The following is a 22,182-nucleotide window of genomic DNA, read 5'->3' as shown; positions in this document are numbered from 1 at the left end:
CCCAAAACCAATATTTCTTGAACTCCCATATCTATAGCTAGCCTCAAACCCAGAATGCATGCCTCATATTCAGCCATGTTGTTAGTGCAATAAAATCGAAGTCGAGATGTTACAGGGTAGTGATGCCTTGTTTCAGAAATGAGTACAGCCCCTATTCCGACACCTTTCAGGTTAGCAGCTCCATCAAAGAAGAGTTTCCAACCTGGCTTTTCATCATGATCAGCCCCGTCAACATACATCACTTCTTCATCAGGAAAATAAGTCTTCAGTGGCTCATATACTTCATCCACCGGATTCTCGGCCAAGTGATCGGCTAGGGCTTGGGCTTTCATCGCGGTTCGAGTCACATAGATGATGTCAAATTCTGTGAGTAAAATCTGCCACTTTGCCAACCTCCCTGTGGGCATAGGCTTCTGAAAGATATACCTTAGAGGATCCATGCGAGAAATGAGGTAAGTAGTGCAGGATGACAGATAATGCTTCAACTTTTGCGCCACCCAAGTCAGGGCGCAACATGTCCTTTCAAGAAGAGTATACTTAACCTCATAAGGAGTGAACTTCTTGCTGAGGTAATAAATGGCTTGCTCTTTCTTGCCCGTGATGTCGTGTTGACCCAACACACAACCAAAAGAATTATCCGTGACTGTCAAATAGAGGATTAAAGGTCTCCCAGGTTCTGGCGGGACCAACACAGGGGGGTTCAGCAGGTAATTCTTGATCTTATCAAATGCTTCCTGACACTCATCGGTCCACTTAACCGCAGCATTTTTCTTTAGTAACTTAAATATGGGCTCACAAGTCGTCGTGAGTTGAGCAATAAACCTGCTGATGTAGTTTAACCTCCCGAGCAGGCTCATCACCTCAGTTTTATTCTTTGGTGGTGGTAGTTCTTGGATGGCCTTAATCTTTGACGGATCCAACTCGATGCCGCGTCGACTGACTATGAATCCCAACAGTTTCCCCGACGGAACACCAAATGCACATTTCGCCGGATTGAGCTTGAGGTTGTACCTGCGGAGCCTTTGGAAAAACTTTCTCAAATCCCCAACATGGTCGGACTGCTTCTTTGACTTTATGATCACATCATCTACATAAACCTCAATTTCCTTGTGTATCATGTCATGAAATATAGTAGTCATTGCCCTCATGTAAGTTGCCCCAGCATTCTTTAAACCGAATGGCATTACCCAATAGCAATACGTCCCCCATGGCGTGATGAATGCTGTCTTTTCTGCGTCTTCCTCGTCCATCAAGATCTGATGATATCCCGCATAACAATCCACGAAAGACCCGATCTCGTGCTTGGCACAATTATCAATCAGAATGTGGATATTCGGCAATGGAAAGTTATCTTTTGGACTTGCCTTGTTGAGATCACGATAATCAACACACACCCTCGTCTTACCATCCTTCTTTGGTACTGGTACCACATTAGCTAACCAAGTGGGATACTGAGTGACCCGAATGACCTTTGCCTCCAGTTGCTTTGTGATTTCTTCTTTAATCTTCACACTCATATCAGTCTTGAACTTTCTTAACTTTTGCTTGACAGGAGGGAATGTAGGGTCGGTTGGCAATTTATGAGCTACCAAATCAGTACTCAAGCCCGGCATGTCGTCATACGACCATGCAAAGACATCTTTGTATGCAAATAGTGTTTTGATTATTTCTTCCTTGATTTGCGGTTCCAGATGCACACTTATCTTGGTTTCTCTAACATTATTTTGATCCCCTAAATTGATTGCTTCGGTTTCATTCAAATTAGGCTTGGGTTTTTCTTCGAAGTGTTTTAGTTCTCTACTGACTTCCTCAAATGCCGCCTCTTCATCGTATTCTGTTTCATCATCACCCTCTACTTCTTGGATCGTTGTTTCAGAATTAGATTGGCTTTTAAGATTTGGCTGAAAATTCCTCATGCATGTCATGTCATTGAAACCAGCATAAAAGGAACTGTACAGAAAGAAAAGCAAAAACAAAAATGAAACGCTATCAGGATCAATGGAAAAACTGGAAATTGTAAAAAATAAAAGGATAGAAGGGTTTGTACATTGAAACAAACAAAAACTAAGAAAAATCTGGGTTACAACCCTGGAATAACCCAGATGACAGAAAGGAAAACAAAGCAAACTACCAAAACTCCTTCCGGATGGGGAGAGGAGTAGCTTTCCAATTGCTAAGCTTCACGTTTGGTCCGACAAACTGCACATCGGCATTACTGGAACCTTCCCCAATTTCGACCATATTGACCTCATCAAATAGACTCTGGAACCTCTTGATCAAATCTTCATCAAAGTCAACCACAGGTTTTGGGACCACTGACATTGGGCGTTTGGCGACCCCTGACTTGACGAAAGACTTGGAGATATGCGGAACAGGTTTAGGGAGTGACCATGCCTTTCCTTTCAAACTTTTAGCCCTTTTCACGTCTTTCTCTGTGAGTGTGAATCCCAAACCAAATGTACCAAAACTTTCACGTAGGCACAACGGGTGCACAATACCTTGCAGAGATGAACCCAGACCTTTGCCCGGCAGAAAACCATTCTTCAACATTTCATTTGCTACCATGACGGACGCGGATGGTATCTTCGGACCTGGAGTGCATTCCCCTTCGGGAAATTTCTCGACAGACACTGTTTCGAACATTTGGTAAACCCAAGGCCCTTTGTCATCTTCAACTTCAATAAATGGAACGATTGTGTTGTTGTAATCAAATAAGTTCTCATCACCGTGCACAACTATTTCCTACCTGTCCCATTCGAACTTTACCATTTGATGCAGAGAAGACGGGATTGCGTTGGCAGCATGGATCCAGGGCCTGCCCAACAACAAGTTATAAGAGACAGCCACATCTAGCACTTGGAACTCCATAGTGAACTCAACTGGCCCTATTGACAAATTGAGCATTATATCACCGACAGAATCTTTCCCTCCTCCATCGAAGCCTCGAACGCATACATTATTAATGTGGATCCTTTCAGTGCCAATCTTCAACTTTTGCAAAGTGGACAGAGGGCAAATATTTGCACTAGAACCGTTATCCACCAGTACCCTTGAGACAGCAGAATCCTCGCACTTCACTGTGAGATAAAGAGCTCGATTGTGTTCTGTACCCTCTATAGGGAGTTCATCATCCGAGAAAGTGATCCTGTTTGCTTCGAAAATCTTGTTAGCAATCTTTTCCAAGTGGTTCACCGTGATCTTGTCAGGAACATGAGCCTCGTTCAAAATCTTCATCAGGGCTTTGCGGTGTTCATCGGAATGTATCAGCAACGACAGAAGAGAGATCTGAGCTGGTGTTTTCCTCAACTGTTCTACAATGGAATAGTCTTGCATTTTCATCTTTTTCAGGAATTCCTCAGCCTCTTCTTCAGTGACCGGCTTTTTTACTGGGATGTGGCCGTCCTTGGATGGCTTGGTTTTCCTCAGTTCTTCTGGGGTAAAACATCTCCCGGAACGAGTCAGCCCTCCGGTTCCATTGACTTCTTCCTCTACTTCTTTCCCTTTATACGTTACTATCACCTGTTTGTAATTCCACGGGATGGCCTTTGTGTCAACCATTGGCAACTGGGTCACTAGCTTAATAATAACGGGGGTAACACGAGCCCCTTCCACGATTATGACCGGCTTGCCCGGGACCCCTGGCACGATCACTTTTTGCCTTTCCTGGTTCGCTTCAACATCAACCGGAGGCCCTTTCACAACCAATACAGAAGGCTTCACATTGAGCGTGCTTGGCTTCTCCGACACCCCTTTAATCATCAAGGATATTGCTTTTGCAGAATCTAGCGCTTTGATTGGATTATTCTCGCTAGCCCGGATCATCATGACAGACTTGGAAGAGTTTTTGGGCTCCCCATCCTTATGAACTATCTCGATCATGTGTGTCTCTGCATGGGCCGGCAAAGGATTTTGGTTGATGTTTGGCGCCTCCGGGCTCTGGACCACAATTTGATTTGTATCAATGAGCTCTTGGATCGCCCTCTTCAAATGCCAGCACTTCTCTATGTCGTTCCCCGGGGCATCGGAACAATATGCACATCTGAGGGAATAGTCAAGGTTCCTTGGAGGCGGATTTGGTATCTTGGGCTCAATCGGCCTCAAAACGTCCAACTGCCTCAACCTCTGAAACAAACTGGTATAGGACTCTCCAAGAGGGGTGAAGGTTTCTTTTCGTTGTTGCCTTTCTTTTCTGTAATCTGGCTTCGGTCGAAAACTTGGACCAGTAGGGTTTTGGTATGGTTGTGGGGGAGTATAAAGATTTTGTGGAGTTGGAGCACGCCATTGTGGGTAAGGAGGGGGTTGAGCATATGACTGTGCGTGGTGAACATGGTATTGGGGTAGCTCGACAGAATATCAAGGGTCTTGTGGCGGGAGATAGTGCTGAGATGGATTATATGGAACTTGGGTGTAGGCTTGAGGTTGGGGTCGAGTTTGGGTGTATTGGTGAGGCGGACCCCTTGGGCCACGCCATGATCCAGAGACAAACATAGCGACATCTTCTTTCTTCTTTTTGCCTAACAGGCTTCCGGTGCCACTTTGAATTGCCTGTGTGGTCGCTTTTATGGCAGAGTAGCTCATGATCTTGATTGACTTGAGTCCCTCTTCCACCATTCCTCCCATCTTTACCATATCGTTGAAGGACTTACCTATGGCTGAGATCAAATGGCCAAAGTAAATGGGCTCTAGGGCTTAAAGAAAGTACTCGACCATCTCATCTTCCTCCATTGGAGGGTAGACTCGTGTAGCTTGTTCTCTCCATCTGAAACCATATTACCTAAAGCTTTCATTGGGCCTCTTCTCTACCTTGGTCAAAGATAGGCGATCCGGGACAATGTCTATATTGTACTGAAAGTGCCGAGCAAAGGCCTGAGCCAAGTCATCCCATGTGTACCACCTGCTAGTGTCTTGGCGGGTGTACCATTCTAAAGCTGCCCCACTCAGACTCTGACTGAAATATGCCATTAATAATTCATCTTTCCCACCGGCGCCTCTCATATTGCTGCAGAAGCCTCTCAAATGGGCCACGGGATCTCCGTGTCCATCGTACGGGTCAAACTTGGGCATCTTGAACCCAGCGGGCAATTGAACATCCGGAAATAAGCATAAATCCTTGTAAGCCACACTTACTTGGCTTCCTATCCCTTGCATGTTCTTCAAAGATTGCTCTAGGCTCTTCACTTTCCTGAACATCTCGTCCTGCTCCACATTCTGGGATGGTTTCTCAGTTTTGACAAGAGGTTCAAAGCGAGGGGCACGGGAATAAGGATCCGCGACTTTGAAAGTTGGTTCCGGACCATAATATTGGGTATTTGGAGCTTGGAACGCGGGTTCACTAGAAGATCTGTGGAGGGTAGCTCGCGGAGGGGCTACGAAAACAGGAGCGGATGTCAGAGCAGGGTATGCAGTTGTTTTGGCTGGTGGAGCATGAAAGGTTTGGGACGAGGTGCCAGGGTAGTGGTGATAAGGGGTAAAGCCTGGTGCGTGCTGAGGGGAAAGGTCAATGGTAATGGGATCTTGGGCTTGTGATAGTGGTGGAATGAAAGCGGGATTTTCCGAGTAGTTAGCGGGGAATGAAGGTGGGGGATGCCCCCTGACCCAGGCTTGATACATTTCTGCCATTTGATGCTTCAACCTGTAGACCTCTTCTTTCAATTCAGACTCCGATTCTACAACCTCCCTTGGCGGGTCGACAACACCCGTGTCCAATTCTTTGCTAGTCATGACTGCCTTGCACTTTGATCTGGTGTTATAAGGGTGACTTGCCAGGATGCCAACAAACTAACCACCTAAAACAAAACCTGTCTCTGTTCACACGCAAAAACTTGGTCAGTTTTAAAAGCAATTTACAGATAGGTAATCGCACATTGGATATGCAATGCACCTGAGCAGTTAACGTTCCTAAATGCTTTGCGACGGTTCGTATGTTTCATCCCGGCTTTTCCAAATTCTCCAAATCCTGACTTTTCCCTCTCTTATTCTTTCCTCTCTTTTTTTTAGTTTGGCCCCTCTTTTCTTTTAAGAATATGATCGAATCCTATGGGGATTGCCTACGTATCATGACGCCGCATGAATCAGATCATTACGTAGTTCAGAGCAATAGACGCGAAATAATTTATTTCATTAATAAAAGACAATCTTTTTGGATTTTCTATTACAAGGACTAAAGTAGAGATGACTGCAAAAAAGGAAAATCTACAGACTCGGCATAAAGTAATAGACAACTTTGACAAAGGCGAACAAGACTCAAAGAAAGTAAAACACAGACTACTAAAGGAAATCAAAAATACATAAGAGCATCCACTGGTACTCCGGAGGCTTGCGGGACATCAGCCGGTCTCCGCATAGGCCTGCAGGCAATATCTTCTTGGAGGCGATCTAGGTCAACCATCACTTGTCGGACGAATGTCATTACAGAAGCAAAAAACGTAGACTTGGTCATGTCTTCACATTCATGGCATTTCATTACAACATAATCAGCTATCTCTTTAATCCTCATTCTGATGACACCCTTTTCTTGCAGCAAACGTCCAATCTGCTGGGCCCGAGCCTCTAATACTTGTGTATCTGTGTTGCTTTGGTCTTGTAACTGCTTCAGGCTTTCTTGTAGTTGGTAAATCAGTGCATAGCAATGCTCTCTTTCTGTCCTGAAATCCTTTGTTTGCTTAATCATTTCATTTTCCAGAGCAACCAACTTTTCCTGCAAAATCGCTACTTCTTTGTCATATTTCTGCTTCAACTGGGGGGCTAATCTAGCGTGTTCTTCCGCACCTTTGGCTAGCTTTGCTTGAGCATTGAACAAATCCCCCTCGACCTTTGTCAAGTCAAAACCGTAATCATGCACTTTCCGCCTCAGGTTGGTTATAATTTTCTCATCTCTCTCACTTCTTGCTGGTGTCTCGGCGGCTATCTTCATTCTCTGAATTTGGGCTCGAAGGGCTTCATTTTCCTTGGCCAACCTCTTCTTTTCCCCTGCATCTTCAGCTGCCTGCAAACTACCATCAAATTTGATTTTTTCAATTTGCCCTTCGAGCTTGCTTATGGTGGCCCGGTACTCCCTTTCTTTGGCTAACCAAGCCCACTGCTCCTGCGATGCGTCAACAAATTCTTGGATATGAGGTCTTTTAGTTGGTCGTTCGGGTTCACCACTCGTCGCGACTCTCTTTCCATACCAGTCAACATAACTAGGTAAGACCTCACCTTTAGAGAAATCACGTACTCGGGTATTTGCCCCCAAATACTAGCATTCGCTCCAAATTTGACGAACCGCTTCTTCGGGAAATTGGGCATCAGGACGGATTTCGACCACATAAGTGCTAAGATCTTCATCTCTAGGAACTGTCTGGCATCTTCCAAGCTGTCTCAAAACCCGGTACGGAGCATAGGGTTGGATGCTTCGGAGACCCATTAGCAAGAAGTAGGGACCAGTGGCGGGCATATAAACAATCTCATCAATGGGAAGCCAACCCAATGTCCATTCTATCTGATCTGCGGTCGTAGATTGAAGGCGGGTAATCCAATCTTTGACCCCTTTCGGCATCTCAAATCCTGTTACTCGTGCACTAAACTCTTCAATGCAGTTTTTTCTCGTAGACCCATAGTTCATGTATCGAGGACGATGACAGAGGTGTTCGATCATCCATAGTTGCAACAACAGGTTGCATCCCTCGAAAAAACTGGCTCTGGCCTTACAGAACGTGAGGGCTCGGAATATATCTGATACGATTATGGGTGCGAGAGTACTCTTGGCCTGAGTAGTCAGAACGTGGACAACCCCGGCTATCCGCAAATCAATGTGCCCGTCCTCCCTTAGAAACACCAAAAGTCCTAAAAATGCCACCATGAAGGCAAAACATCTATGGGTCTCCCATTTTGATCGGTCTCCTTTACTGCAGAGTCCATTTTCAGGGTCTTCGAATCCCCCTAGATGCCCGTATCGCTGATATAGAAAATGAAAGGTGGAAATTCCCCGTGCTAGACTTTCCGTCTTGATTTGTCTGCTTATCTTTAATAAGTCCAGAAACTTGTGGGGAGTAACAGTCCTTGGAGATACCAGGTACTTGTGTCTCAGTCCTTCCGTGCTCCCAGTATAACCCGCTATTTCTTTCAAAGTGGGCGTAAGCTCAAAATCTGAGAAGTGTAAAACATTATGAGCGGGGTCCCAGAATGCCACTAATGCCTCTATCAGGTCCCTTCTAGGTTAAATTTTCAATAGTCTAGTGAGCGCCCCTAGGTATTGGTTGACCATATCTCGTCCTTGTTTTCCCAAATCCTCCCACCACATGTGGAGTGCCAGTGAAATCTGATCCATAACCTTCACAGGTAAGTTCTGAACGGTGCTCATTCTGCACATTTTAAATTAGGGTGACTAGATTAAAATTTTGTACAAAACTGACCATGAAAAGATTACTATCATTATAATTTTTGAAAAATATAACCGAAAACAAATCACGGCCACTTTTGCAAATACGGCCTTTCAACGCTTCGGAGGAGAAGATTTTAGGGTTGTGTTTGCGAAGTGGTCAATTTTTATTCTTATTATTATTATTTTTTAAGAGAAAATATTTTTGGAATTTGATTATTCTGTTTTTTTTTTTAATTTTTGAAAAAGCAAGACTTCTAAAGAAAAAAGAAAATATTTCTTTTTTTTTGAATTTTGATTTTATAATTATTTTTTCGGAATTTCGAAATAAAAAACTTCTAAAAAAAAGGAAAAGGGAAATATTTTTGGATTTTAATTTCATTTGTCTTCTTTTTCTAATAAAAGACTCCTACAGATAAAATATATACTTGTTTTGGTTTAAAATTATTTTTTTTAATCTTTTATTTGTTTGGGATTTTCTTTAAAAAAAAGACTCCTAAAAGAAGGAATTAAAGGAAATATTTTTGAATTTTTAAAAATGGGGTCTCAAAGAAAGACTTTCTAAATAAGGAAATAAAGGAAAATATTTTTAGATTTTTGAAAATTGGGGGCCGGAACCGATTAGGTTTGCCTACGTATCTCACATCTGGTGAGAATCAGACCCGCGTAGTTCGGTCATTTTGACGCGCAGAAAAATATGATTTGTTTTGAAATGATTCTCTCTTTGTTTTTGAAATTTCGACAGAGTAACGAGATTTTTGAATACTGGAATTATCAAAACCAGGTATTTTTCTGTCTTACCTCACTCTTGGTTTTTCTCTTGTTTTTTTTTTTTTTTTTGATTTTTTTTTTCTTACTCACGAAGCCGGTCAACATACAAGCCAAACAAATTAATGCACAAGTAGCACGTAAAGAATGCATTAGGATGATCTTTTAATTTTGGGTACACCTGTCCTAGACGGACCCAACCCCTGTGTTGAGTCCCCTAAGTCAAATGCACGTGATGCAAGCAAACGTACCTACTAGGGATCCGGCATGAGGCTGTGTTATTCTAAGTTTAAATTCTGGGTGTATTGTTCTAGACCTGGCTTACCCGAGCGGACAACTCGAGCCGAGGGGGGTAACGTACCGGTAACCAAAAGGCCATCCGGCTTTGTAACTGATCCGATCCTCGTTCTAAATTAGGGTATGACACTAACAGAAAAGAAGTCACGCCAGCGTGCACTTCCTAGAAGATTTAGAAGACTCAGAGAGAGGAAAGGTTTCGTAGCAGTTTATATACAATTCACACAATATCAAAGCGGTTAAAAAAAAAAGCGGCATTTAGCACATTAGGCTCAAACACGTAAAAATCAGACAATTGTGAAAGCCAATCATAACAGCTATTCTAAGCTCGAATTCTGAACCCTGAACCAGAGATTCTGGGTTCGATCCCCAGCAGAGTCGCCAGAGCTGTCACACCTCCTTTTTTCCTAGGGGGATATGGGGAATAAGGGAGTTTTTCCAATTAAAGTGACATTAATCGAAATGGGATTATTTATTTATTTCAGAGTCGCCACTTGGAATAATTTATGGTGTCCCAAGTCACCGGTTTATTTTAAATCCCAAATCGAGGAAATTGACTCTTATTTATGGTCTGCGAACACAGAAAATCGGGTAAAGAATTCTGTTAATGCGGGAGAAGGTGTGAGGCACTCCTGAGTTCCGTGGTTTTAGCACGGTCGCTCAACTATTAATAATTGGTCTAATTATCTGATTTATTACATATTTAAAGCCTATTGTGCATTTTTACTTTTTAACCGCTTTTAATCATTTATGGAATTATTTCTGGGACAAGTCACGATGTCGTACACTTGTCATTTTGGCACATATTGTGAATCACGTCACGTGAAACGCACTCGCGACTTACAACATGTTTATTTTTATTATTTGAAGTTGTGGTCGAGTCACGTGAAACGCACACTCGAATTGGGGAATTATGTATCATGACTATGCCACGGGAACCGTACCCATAGTCACGAGGATTTATTAATCGCGCCTAAAGCATTTTCTACGAATATTCATTAAAAAAACGTACTCGTGTCAAGGGAACGTCGAAAATCCTAAAGATTGCCTACTCGGGTGAGATCGGCTTAAGCATACTCCTAGCTAGAGCAATAAAATAAAATAGTGAATATGTAGTTCTCAAATTTCAATTATGTTTCCTTAAAATCCCAACTCCACGGCACATTTCAATTATCAATAAACATATGTTGCATCTAAAACATTAGAAACCAACCAGACACGACATGAAGGAAAGAAAATTAACAAACAAACAAAATAAGGGAGAGTAAATAAAAAATATGGTAAGAGCTATTTAAGTATTCTACTAATTCCTCTTCTGCCAACTAAGGACACTCATATTGCTCACTTAACTCGCACAATCACAGTCTTTACACATCAGATGCTTAGCTAGATGAATAACCTTCACAAAAACTCATTATATTCTCTAAATTTCTTCAAAAACAGTGACCTCCTTTTAAAATTTGAAATTTCAAGAATGAAATAAGGGACTATGGTAAAGCATGAGAAACAGAGACTAAACTAACTTTCAAATCTGAAGACAATACCTCTACAATATCCATGGGCTACTCAATATAGCAAAGATAATTCCTACGAACGCATCTAAATTAAAATATCACGAAAAAGATTCAACAAATCTCAAACAAGAAATCAACCATTGAACCAAAGGCTAATACCATTCTCCAAATCATATTGAAAATCAATGCTAAATTAGAAGTAAGAGGGGGAAGAATGAACCTGTTATAGCCAAAGAATTTAATAACGGCAGAAGAGATAGCAATTCCAAAGTTCGACTCAAAGAATTTGTTTGAGAAGCGACTGTACAAACGAGTAGGAACCGCGAGCCAAATTGAAACCGCGAACCCCGGACGGGATCTCGAATCGGCACCGGAATTTTGAACTCAAACACGAACTTCAAATAAATTCCATCTTCATAGAAATGGAAGGAGCTATTGCTGACCGAACCAAAAATTGGAAACCTCAAACGGAACCCGCCCACTTCGCCGAACCTTGCTTTCACTCGATGGACTGAAGCAATGGAAATAGAGGATAGTTCACGGTGATTTCAAGCTGATATCGAGAATTATTTTAGCTAGTTTTTGGATCTATTTTTGTTGGGTTTTAGGAGAGGATGAGGGCTGTTTGAAGGATGGAATTGAGCAGATTTTCAACTACTATTTTGGGTCCTTTTGTGGGCTATTTTCAGGTGGTATTTGTTGGTATTTACCACTCGTTGAAGTGAGATTATCGGGGCTGGTCTTCAATGGTCGAAACAGGGGTTGAGAGTGGAGTTTGGCGGGTGCATTTCAGGTGATGAAGATGGAGGTTTTTAGGTAGTGACCGGAAGTGAAGTTTACTGGAGGAGAGATGATGGCTTTTTATGGCTAAAACCCAGGTGAAGAAGGAGGAGCTGCTGGAAAAAAAAAATAGGAAATTGAGAGTAGCCCCCCTTTTTTGTGTCCCCCCGGGCCTCTCAAAATTAGGTGTTAGGGATTAATTGGTGGCCAAGTAAAAAGAGTGTATGGGCATATGAGTTTGTTAGGGAGAGCATGTGAGTTTGTTACAAAAGATAAGGAAGAACCTTGCCACACGGAAATGACTCATTGATTCTTGCTTTAATTAATAATAATTTTTTTTCTTTTAAGAGTGTAAAATAAAAATACTAGCTAAATATTTTAAAATCAAGAACATATAATTTTTGTGATTTTTAATTTTCTTAAATAAAACCTACTAAAAATGAAATAAAGGTTAAAATATGTAGATTAAACTTAAAATTATTTACATACTAAAAAGTGTTGAAAAATCACAAGTATGGTAAAAAATTAGGTACTCACAGAACCGTTACTTTATTATATATGTATAAAATATATTTATATTTATATGTTAAGTCTAAAATAGAAGGCATTAAATATTTACCTTGGCCTTGGATTTTGGGTGGATTTTGATGAAAATAAATAACTACAAGATATCCAAACGCCAAACCTACCCTTAACCCTATTACTATTGAAACAAGAATATTATACGTAGCTATTTGAACTTCTCTGCTGACTGCTGCTATTGAAACAAAACAACTTTCAACCCCACGTTCCACACACGAAGGTATGTTTTCTACTCTTCTTTTTTTACCGATTTGATATTTAAGCTATTCTCATAGTTTTCTTTTCGGAGTCATACATGATAGTAAACTATTCTCTTAGTTTTCTTTCTATATGATAGTAAACTACAACTTAGAAAAAATACAATTGATAAATAAAGCCAAATTTGAAAGGGCATATAACGCCATGTTTCCAGCAAATATTTTTACTTTGAATCATAGTATCTGTATGCTATGACTACTCACTAGGTCCATATATGTGATGACCCAAAATGTCATCTTTAAATTTAATGATTAATTATGTGATCTAAGCACTATTTATCATTACTCGACTTGCGTGTGCAGTTATTTAGTGCAGTTATGTGATCTAAGCACTATTAATTATGATACGTTTGAATTCCTATCTGCTAGTTTCACCTCTACATGCTTTGATTAGAGATAATTCCTTTAGGATTCACTCTTACTGTCTATTTGACCCTTATTCGACTTAACCAAAGATTTTACCTCTTCTACCGCCGTGCTATATTTTTCATAACTGTTTATCTTTAATTAAAATTATTATTTTCTCATCCTATAATTGTTTAGTCTTAATTGGAGTTATGATTATCTTCTGCTGCTTATCCTTACTTGAATTGTTGAATATTCCTCATAATTTCTCAACCTCAAAAGGAGTTTAGATAACCTATATCTTAGTTGACTTGCTATTATTTGGAACTATTTGACTCGTGTTGGCTTCTTATTGTTGACTTGAATATTGTGGAATCGTTGCTACATTTTTGTTTTGTTTTCCTTTGTTAAGTTGTTCTCCCTGTGCCTAGCATTCTTTACTGTGGTTATTCTTTGTGAATGAGTTCTACCGTTCCTGTGATTTAAATTCTTGAGTTGGTTTGCTCGCCGTACTTTGCATTTATGTCATTGTTGCTTTTGTACTCGTTGTGGTGATGTACGAGGTTTCTGTCGTGTTATAGTTGTTATCTCTGTTGTTTGCGCTGCATATTTAAATTGGGATTATGAACGTATTTCGGGAGATTCTCCAGTACTGTATATTTATTTTGGGATTACGGACATATTTCGGGAGATCCCCCAGCACTGCATATTTAAATTGGGACTACGGACGTATTCCGGGAGATCTCCCTGTCTTGCATATTTACTTTGGGACTACGGACGTATTCCGGGAGATCCCCCAGCACTGCATATTTATTTTGGGACTACTGACGTATTCCGGGAGATCTCCCTCCCCCCTACTGCATAATTTAGTCGTGACTACGGGACGGTATCCTGGTAGATTTTTTCTGTGGTTATATCTGTGTTCGGAGCTGCTAATCTTCCATGCTTAGGTGTCACAGGGTGACTTATACTTGAAGGATATTACTTGAAAATTATTTATATTGAAGGAACTATGTTTGAAGATATTTATTTGAAAGGGTTATACTTGAAATGTATTTATCTTGAAAGAACTATGTTTGAAGGCTAATTATTTGAAAAGTTTATATTTGAAAGGTTTTATCTTGAAAGAACTATGTTGAAAGATATTTATTTGAAGGAAGTATATTTCAAAAATAATTTATTATTGGAAAGGATTAAATTCTAAAGACCTCAATTTAAAAACTTAAGGGTGAAAGTTTACACTTGAAGGATTTGACTAATTTATTGGGGTTGTTGGGTAAGACCTGATGTGAAAACTATTGCAGTTGCTGGGTTACTACTTGCTTTTACTGTATTGTAATTTTTGGATTTGGGTTGTATTTTCGTTCATTCTTCTGTGTCTTATTCTGGTGTTCCACTGTTACTTGCTGTTTTTCCTTCCTTATTGCAGTCGATATGTCGTTAGCCATATCGCGGGGTCCTTAGATAGATGTCATGTTCTGTTATACCTATACTTATGCTTGTTCAGTTTATTAGACCAAAGGGTGTCTTGACTAGTCCTCGTCACTACTTCACCAAGGTTAGTCTTGATACTTACTGGGCACTGCTATGGTATGCTCATGCTACTCTTCTGCACAATTTGTTTTTTGTGCAGACCTAGGTATTTGTTCGTTAGCTAGCTGTGTGGACTGTCACTGCGGAGTCTCAAGGTAAACCTGCCGCTGCGTTCGCAGGTTTCGGAGTCACCTTCAAGTTTTCGTTTTGCACTGTTTATTCTTATTTCGGGACAGTTGTATTTAGAAGTTTTCTAGCAAACACTCTGTAGAGCTTATGACTTGTACTACCGGTTTTGGGAATTGTAAGAGATTTCTATTTATTTTGTTAGATGTTAATTAAATAATAATGTTTTAATTAATGTCAGGCTTACCTAGTTCCTAAGACTAGGTGCCATCACGATACCAAACGGAGGGAAAAATTGGGTCGTGACACCTTTATTTTCTGCACTTTAATTCTAGTTGTTCAATTCCTTATTTTTATTGCTTCCACATTTATTTCTCAAATTCTTACACTAGTTTGGATTCCCGACTTTGTTGTTATCAAGTGGTATCAGAGCGATTCTATCAAGATTTCGTTCTTGATAATTCTGGGAATTTATTGAATACTAAGAGCAAAAAACAATGAGTTAAAAAAAGCAAATAAAAAATCATTTAAAAAAAAAAAGAATTGTTTGCTCTCCAGGAACTTTCTTTTGTTTCTAATTTGTTTCCAAAAACTATCAAAGGAAACAAGAAGAGGGGATCCCAAATTTCCTAGCGAACCCACAGCCCTTACAGTTGAACCAAGACCCCTTTTGTTACTGGGTTCGGCAGTATATATTTATATAGATTTAGTAAATATTTCAATACAAATACAGGGTTCCGGAAAAAGTCACTGAGTTCGCCCGAACCCGCACCCACTACTGTAGCTCCGCCCCTGAATTAATGATACAGTATTTATTAAAATTCGGGCCAGTTCTTCCTTCTGTCTTCCAGTATATTTAAGTAACATTGATAATTGATATTAGATCAATTAACTTAGTACGATTAGGCTTTGTTCCTTCAGCATAGTTTCACTGTGAGTTGAAACTGCATGATGATAAAAAAAAGTCTAAAAATAAATAACATCACGTAAACTAAATTATGGTTATGTAAAATATAACACTAGTATTATTTATTACGTAGTGGGGATCACTGATTTTACACAATATTCAACTGGTGAAGCTCACATAGTGTGCATCACTTTTATTTATTCATGCTTACTTATTTTTACATGCACAACATACCATTCCTTTATTCTTTTCATAACTAATACCATATCACACGTAAGTGTATGTACGACACAACGTCTAGTATGTTGTACCACAAACTCTTAATAATATGATCGTGATCTGAGCAGTCTTGATCGATCAGTTGAAATTACCAGCATCCAAGTGTTTGTTATTGTTGGCAGTTTCATTGGCGAACATGGTGGTGGCACAGCCTTTGTGGCAGTTGCTCTGGCAGCCAGATCCACAGTAGTTACAACTAGAGCCACACCAACCAAACTTGCTACAACACAACTTGTTAGGACACTTACGCTTATTGTTTTGTTTACCACATTGTTCTGCATAAGTTGGTGTTAGCAACAAGGCCAACATCACAAAGACAACTACAACGGAAAGTCTCATCCTATTGGTTCTTACTTTTTTTCTCTCTATGGAATATTGGGGAAATTGCTTATAGATGATATTGGAAAAGAAGCAGATGTACTCTTATATAGGGTATGATCATGTCGTCTAGTGAAAGATTTACTCGAGATTTTCTACCGAGCTAGATGATTTATCAACGTGACTTTAAGTGTAATGGTAGACGTGAGTGGATGACTAAGACTTAATAGATAAAATCTCGATCGTAGGTTAATTCCCTACTCGGAGGCTAAGTAAGAATTTAACCTTTATCGTATAAAAAGATTATATTTTGTTAACTGTATTTGACTGGTACTAACAAGTAACAAGTACTCATTCCCGTTTAATTTTCAGGTTATCATGCTGAATGCCAACATTTACTTGTGGCTATATTTTAATAATGTTTATTGTGTAAATATTTTTAAGTGCATCTTTTAATTAATGGATAATTTCAAATTCACACATTCTTGTTCAAGTCTTTCATGTTAACAAGTACAAAATATCGAGAGAACAACCTCACGAAAAGGAAAACACAAGTGACACACTAATACTTGTCCCGTAAAGTTCTCCCCCTAAACACGACTCTCAAACCCCATATGGCCACATTGTGGATGTTACTAAATGAGAAGGAAGGATCCTCAATTTATAGAAGTCTAAATATTTTCCTACAAGAAAAGGGACTAGCCAAATATGAGAGATTTATAATTTCCTTCTACAAGAAGAAAAACCCAATTATAGTAAATATGTTGCCATTTCCTTCAACATATAGGAAACCCAAATATGGTAAGAAAATCAGGATAACACCTAACAATTCTCCCCCTTGGCCTGAATTTTCTGACAAAATAAACTTGATCCACTTTCTTCATATAATCTTCAACATGTCGCATCTCCAAATCTCCACCACAAAGTTTGTCTCAACGTGAGTAGAACTTCCGTCAAATTTGTCAAATAAAAATCTTGATTATCGTCAAATAGGATGCGGCTAGAACTGAACCCGCCAAGATGAATTTGTCTTGAACCTCACTCTGATACCACTTGTTAGGACCAAAAATAATCAGATGTCATGTGGAAGCTAGTAAACAAACCTTGAACAACGATAAATCATAAAACATAAGAGAAATATACCAAAAGAACACAAACATTTAACATGGTTCGGTCAAGTGACCTACGTCCACGGCGGAGATGAGCAATCCACTATATAAAATGAGAGTACAAAATATCGAGAGAACAACCTCACGAAGAGGCAAACATAAGTGACACACTAACACTTGTCCCGTAAAGTTCTCCCCCTAAACATAACTCTCAAACCCCATATGGCTATATTGTGGATTCTACTAAATGAGAAGGAAGGATCCTCAATTTATAGAAGTCTAAATATTTTCCTACAAGAAAAGAGGCTAGCCAAATATGAGAGGTTTATAATTTCCTTCTACAAGAAGGAAAACCCAATTATGATAAATATGTTGCAATTTCCTTCAACATATAGAAAAATCAAATATGGTAACAAAACCAGAACAACACCTAACACGTTTGGCTTGGCAGATAAAATTTATTTATTGGGTTACAACAATGGAGTACATATATGCTCACGCCATGTGAACGTGTGTTATATGTTTTATATTTTTCCTTCTTTTTCGACAAAGGATTTTTATAGGGTGTCATATGCATTTTTCCTTCAGAAGCTTACCAGCTTGGAAACGTAACAGTAGTTCTCCTTGAATAGTCATCCGCTAGCCTTATTATGGGTGTCACATACATCCCCTTATAATGAATTAGGGTCATCATTGAGGTTTTGCCCTATTATTGTATTGGAGTGTCTGGCTCTAAGTCAAGCTCATGGGGTGTCAAAACAATTCTGAAAATCAACCAAACCGAACGTATTCGAACTGATTATTAGTTTTTTTTTAAGTAAAACCGCAATTCTCAATAAAAATTTATAACCGTACCGAATATTAGGATAGATTTTTTTATTTTATAAAGAATGTCGAAAAAATACTGAACTGAACTGAACCGTTACTTTATTATATATGTATAAAATATATTTATATTTATATGTTAAGTCTAAAATAGAAGGCATTAAATATTTACCTTGGCCTTGGATTTTGGGTGGATTTTGATGAAAATAAATAACTACAAGATATCCAAACGCCAAACCTACCCTTAACCCTATTACTATTGAAACAAGAATATTATACGTAGCTATTTGAACTTCTCTGCTGACTGCTGCTATTGAAACAAAACAAACTTTCAACCCCACGTTCCACACACGAAGGTATGTTTTCTACTCTTCTTTTTTTCCCGATTTGATATTTAAGCTATTCTCATAGTTTTCTTTTCGGAGTCATACATGATAGTAAACTATTCTCTTAGTTTTCTTTCTATATGATAGTAAACTACAACTTAGAAAAAATACAATTGATAAATAAAGCCAAATTTGAAAGGGCATATAACGTCATGTTTCCAGCAAATATTTTTACTTTGAATCATAGTATCTGTATGCTATGACAATTCACTAGGTCCATATAATACCTAGAGAGATATTTGTGCCAAACAATTAAACAAGAATGTGATATCACACAATTCATAAACATTAGGTTTAACAATCATATTTTCAGTATTCATTTAATTCATCCTTCATTATCAAATAGTTCTTTTAAATTTTCTTATTTCAACTATTCATCAGGAATTACCAAATATCTTTGTCTTTCTTTAATCACTAATGATTCTCATTTTTATTTGTTTTAACAGGTTATATCCATGGATCAATCAAATGCTATGGGCAAGAATCAGAATTTTCAAGCTAATGAACATGATCAGGGCAGAACAGAGGATATTAGAACAGACCCAAAGACAGGTATACCTCCTCGACCACCTCAAAACCGAAGAAGAACAAAACCAAAAAGCTCCACAAAAGAAAAATAGTGATCAAGGATCAGAGGTTTGGTATCATTTTACTAAAATTGAAGAAACTGAACCAGTTAAAGCTACATGTAATTATAATAAAAAAGAACTTACTGCTTCAGGGAGAAATAGCACTTCAGGCATGTGGAGCCATATGGATCAGTGTAACTTACATCCTTATAAAAGAGAGAAAAATAAAAAATCTATAACTCATTTTACCACCAAAGGTGAAAAGGGTAATGGTAAAGAAACTAGCAAATCAAGACCACTTAACATAGAAGAAGTTAGAAACGCAATGGCTTCCATGATTATTATTGATGAGTTGCCCTTTAATATTGTAGAAGGGGAAGGTTTTCAGAGATACAGTAAAGCACTGAACCTAGATTCATAATCCCTTCGAGAAATACGGTTGTAAGAGATTGTTTGGAGCTTTACGTAAAAGAGAAATTCAAATTGAAAAAATTAATTGAAAAACATCGTTTGTGCCTTACCACAGACACTTGGACATCAATTCAAAATCTTAATTATACGTAGCTTAAGGCACATTGGATTGACAATGATTGGTTGTACCAAAAGAGAATTTTAAACTTTCAGCTCATTGAGATCCATGCAACGGATTATTGACAATTCTATTGAGGAATGTCTCATTAATTGGGGAATTAAAAGTATTTTTACAGTGACAGTAGATAATCCAAGTTCAAATGATACTTGTCTTGATTACTTGATGAAGTGAGTAAAGTGGAAAGATTTAATTTTAGAAAATAAATACATGCATATTAGATGAGCTTCCCACATTGTTAATTTAATTGTCAAAGAAGGATTAACCGAGCAAGATAAGGCCATAATTCGAATTCGAAAAACAATTAGATATGTCCGGTCTTCTCCTAAGTATAGTTTATTCAAGAAATGTGTTGAAAAGAGAAAATTTCTTATAAACATCTTGTTTGTCTTGATGTTGATACGAGATGGAATTCCACATATAAGATGTGGGAACATGTTGAGAAATTTGAGAAAGCTTTTATAATGATGGAATTAGATGATCCAAGTTATAAAAAGTACTTTGAAGGGGGTTATAATAGAATGGCATATGACAGGAAAGATGCAAAATATAACAAGGAAAAGGATAAGAAAACTATTGGATTTTTTAAGATCAATGATGTTGGTAATTCTTGTAAGAAGCAAAAAATGGGAAAAAGAAGTATGTGAATAAGAGATCAAAAAACCATTGGCCCTCCCAGGCATGAAGATTTTCAAGCTGCAAGATGATTTGCAAAGTTTCTAAAGTTATTTTATAGTTTGACATTAAAGTTTTTTAGCTCATTGTATACTACTTCTAACACGTTTTTTCGTGAATTGATTGCTATTCATTCTGCAATTGGGTATCTTTCTGTTCATGAGGATGATGACATGAGAAGCATGGCATTGAGAATGATGGAGAAATTTGATAAATATTGGTCTTTTAATAAGAAGACCAATTACTTGTTGTTTTGCTATTATTTTGGATCCACGCCACAAGTTAAATTATGTTGAATTTTGCTTTAGTGAGATGTATGGTCATAATAATGTATTAACAAAATTGAGGACTACTAATGTGGCGGAATCTTTGGATGAGTTGTATCATGAGTATAAGAGATTATATACATATGAACAAGAAAAAGTTAAAATGTAACATCTAAAGAAATTTCTCATGGCATGGATATTGATGAATGCGATAAAAGCTTAGTCTTTCCTGATTCACAATTCTCAAAGCGCATGGAATCACTAAAGAAAATAGAGAATGCATTAGAGATAAGCAAATACTTGAATGATGAGCTAATATAAAAGAAATATGAATTTGATCTCCGGGCTTGGTGAAAAGGAAATAGAACTAAATATCCTATTCTCTCAAAGTTGGCCGAGGATGTTCTAACCATTCCAGTGTCTACTGTATCTAGTGAACAAGTCTTTAGCACCGGTGGTCGTGTAATTGATTCATTTAGGAGTTCTCTAACTCCTAAAATAGTGAAAGCCCTTATCTGTGCACAAAATTGGTTGCGGTCTACTCTTATTGATTTACGTGAATCACTGGATAACATTGAAAAGATTGAGGAGATTGAAGAAGGTAATAGAATCTTTTATTAATTTAAATATTTTATTTTTCATGTGAAATATTGCGATGTTTATTAATACAATTTTGTTTGTCTTATATTTTACAGATTGTCTAAATTCTGCAGCAGCGAAACACTACTAATATTGACGAATAATTTAGGTCCAAGATTCACTGGTAAAATAATTATTTTGTTATTTTTTCATAAAATGCCTTCTTCAAGAAATAATATAGCTTAGTTTAATTTTCTTGTTCTTTACAGATATAGAAGGAAGACGGTGTTTTCAAAATTCACGGCGTGATGTGTCTACTGCCTTGATGCTTGCTAAATCACTTTTTAGTTCTTAGTTCCATTAATTTATATAGTTCTTTGATAGTCCTAACGCTAAAGTATTTTATAGAAGAAACAAATAGAAGCTTTGTTTCATGGTGCAGACAATTTTTTCTATTATATTCATATATGTCGTAGGTATAGTTCCATTTCACATGAAAATTAGCCTAATCACATGCTCAGGTGCAACTCTTTTCAAGGATACTTTTATTGATATGACTATTCAGAAACTTTAGTAAATTCTCAAAAAGAAACCTTTACAGCAAACTGTTGTTAGTATAAGTTTTACTTTGTGTATTGTGTGCATTAGAATTGTGTGCTGTGTGCATTATATTAAAGCTGTGAGCATCATGGTTACGAGCAGTCTAGAACCATATTAGTCTTCTATGGTCATGAGAATTGTGTACTGTGTGCATTATATTAAAGCTTGTTATTATTTTAGACAAGGAATAGGGACATTCTAATAACAGTGTATTTTTAAATGACTTTTCAAAAAAGAATTACCGAACCGTATCAATATCGAAGAGAAACCGAGATGATACGGACGATTTTAAAAAATCTAATTTTGATTATATACAATAAAGTAACCGAAAAATTGATATGGTATAATTTTTGAAAAATAACCTGTCGAACCGTACCCTTGACACCCCTATTATTAACCACTTTAGTGCAACAGACTACACTGTCCCTCAAGCAATGGCACTTCAAGCCCAAAAGTGATGTGAACCTATGTTTGTTATGACTTATATAACTTTTCTTTTTCCTTTCTTTTCGATGTGAG

General features: G+C 38.2%; 1 protein-coding gene across 1 annotated transcript; it reads right to left on the bottom strand.

Annotated features, from left to right (window-relative positions):
- Nucleotides 1-2,127: 2,127 nt before the first annotated feature.
- On the bottom strand, nucleotides 2,128-5,721 carry LOC138901212 (uncharacterized). Its single transcript, XM_070188957.1, has 3 exons — nucleotides 4,919-5,721; nucleotides 2,842-4,132; nucleotides 2,128-2,742 (listed from the first exon to the last, which is right to left on the bottom strand). The coding sequence occupies exons 1-3, from the start codon at nucleotides 5,719-5,721 to the stop codon at nucleotides 2,128-2,130; spliced, it is 2,709 nt and encodes a 902-aa protein (XP_070045058.1).
- Nucleotides 5,722-22,182: the final 16,461 nt, after the last annotated feature.

The sequence above is a fragment of the Nicotiana tomentosiformis genome, chromosome 11, assembly GCF_000390325.3.
Source record: "Nicotiana tomentosiformis chromosome 11, ASM39032v3, whole genome shotgun sequence".
In the NCBI taxonomy this organism is placed as follows: Eukaryota; Viridiplantae; Streptophyta; class Magnoliopsida; order Solanales; family Solanaceae; genus Nicotiana; species Nicotiana tomentosiformis.
The sequence above is the reverse complement of the archived record's forward strand: the minus strand, read 5'-3'. Positions and strand labels throughout refer to the sequence as shown.

What these genes read in the sequence shown, in the direction of transcription:
- LOC138901212 (XM_070188957.1), bottom strand. Translation starts at nt 5,721, where the DNA reads ATGACTAGCAAAGAATTGGACACGGGTGTTGTCGACCCGCCAAGGGAG. An exon ending in AGTGGGGCAGCTTTAGAATG is followed by an intron (nt 4,133 to 4,918) that starts GTACACCCGCCA and finishes GTCCTATACCAG; the next exon opens with TTTGTTTCAGAGGTTGAGGC. An exon ending in TCCAAGTGCTAGATGTGGCT is followed by an intron (nt 2,743 to 2,841) that starts GTCTCTTATAAC and finishes TGGGACAGGTAG; the next exon opens with GAAATAGTTGTGCACGGTGA.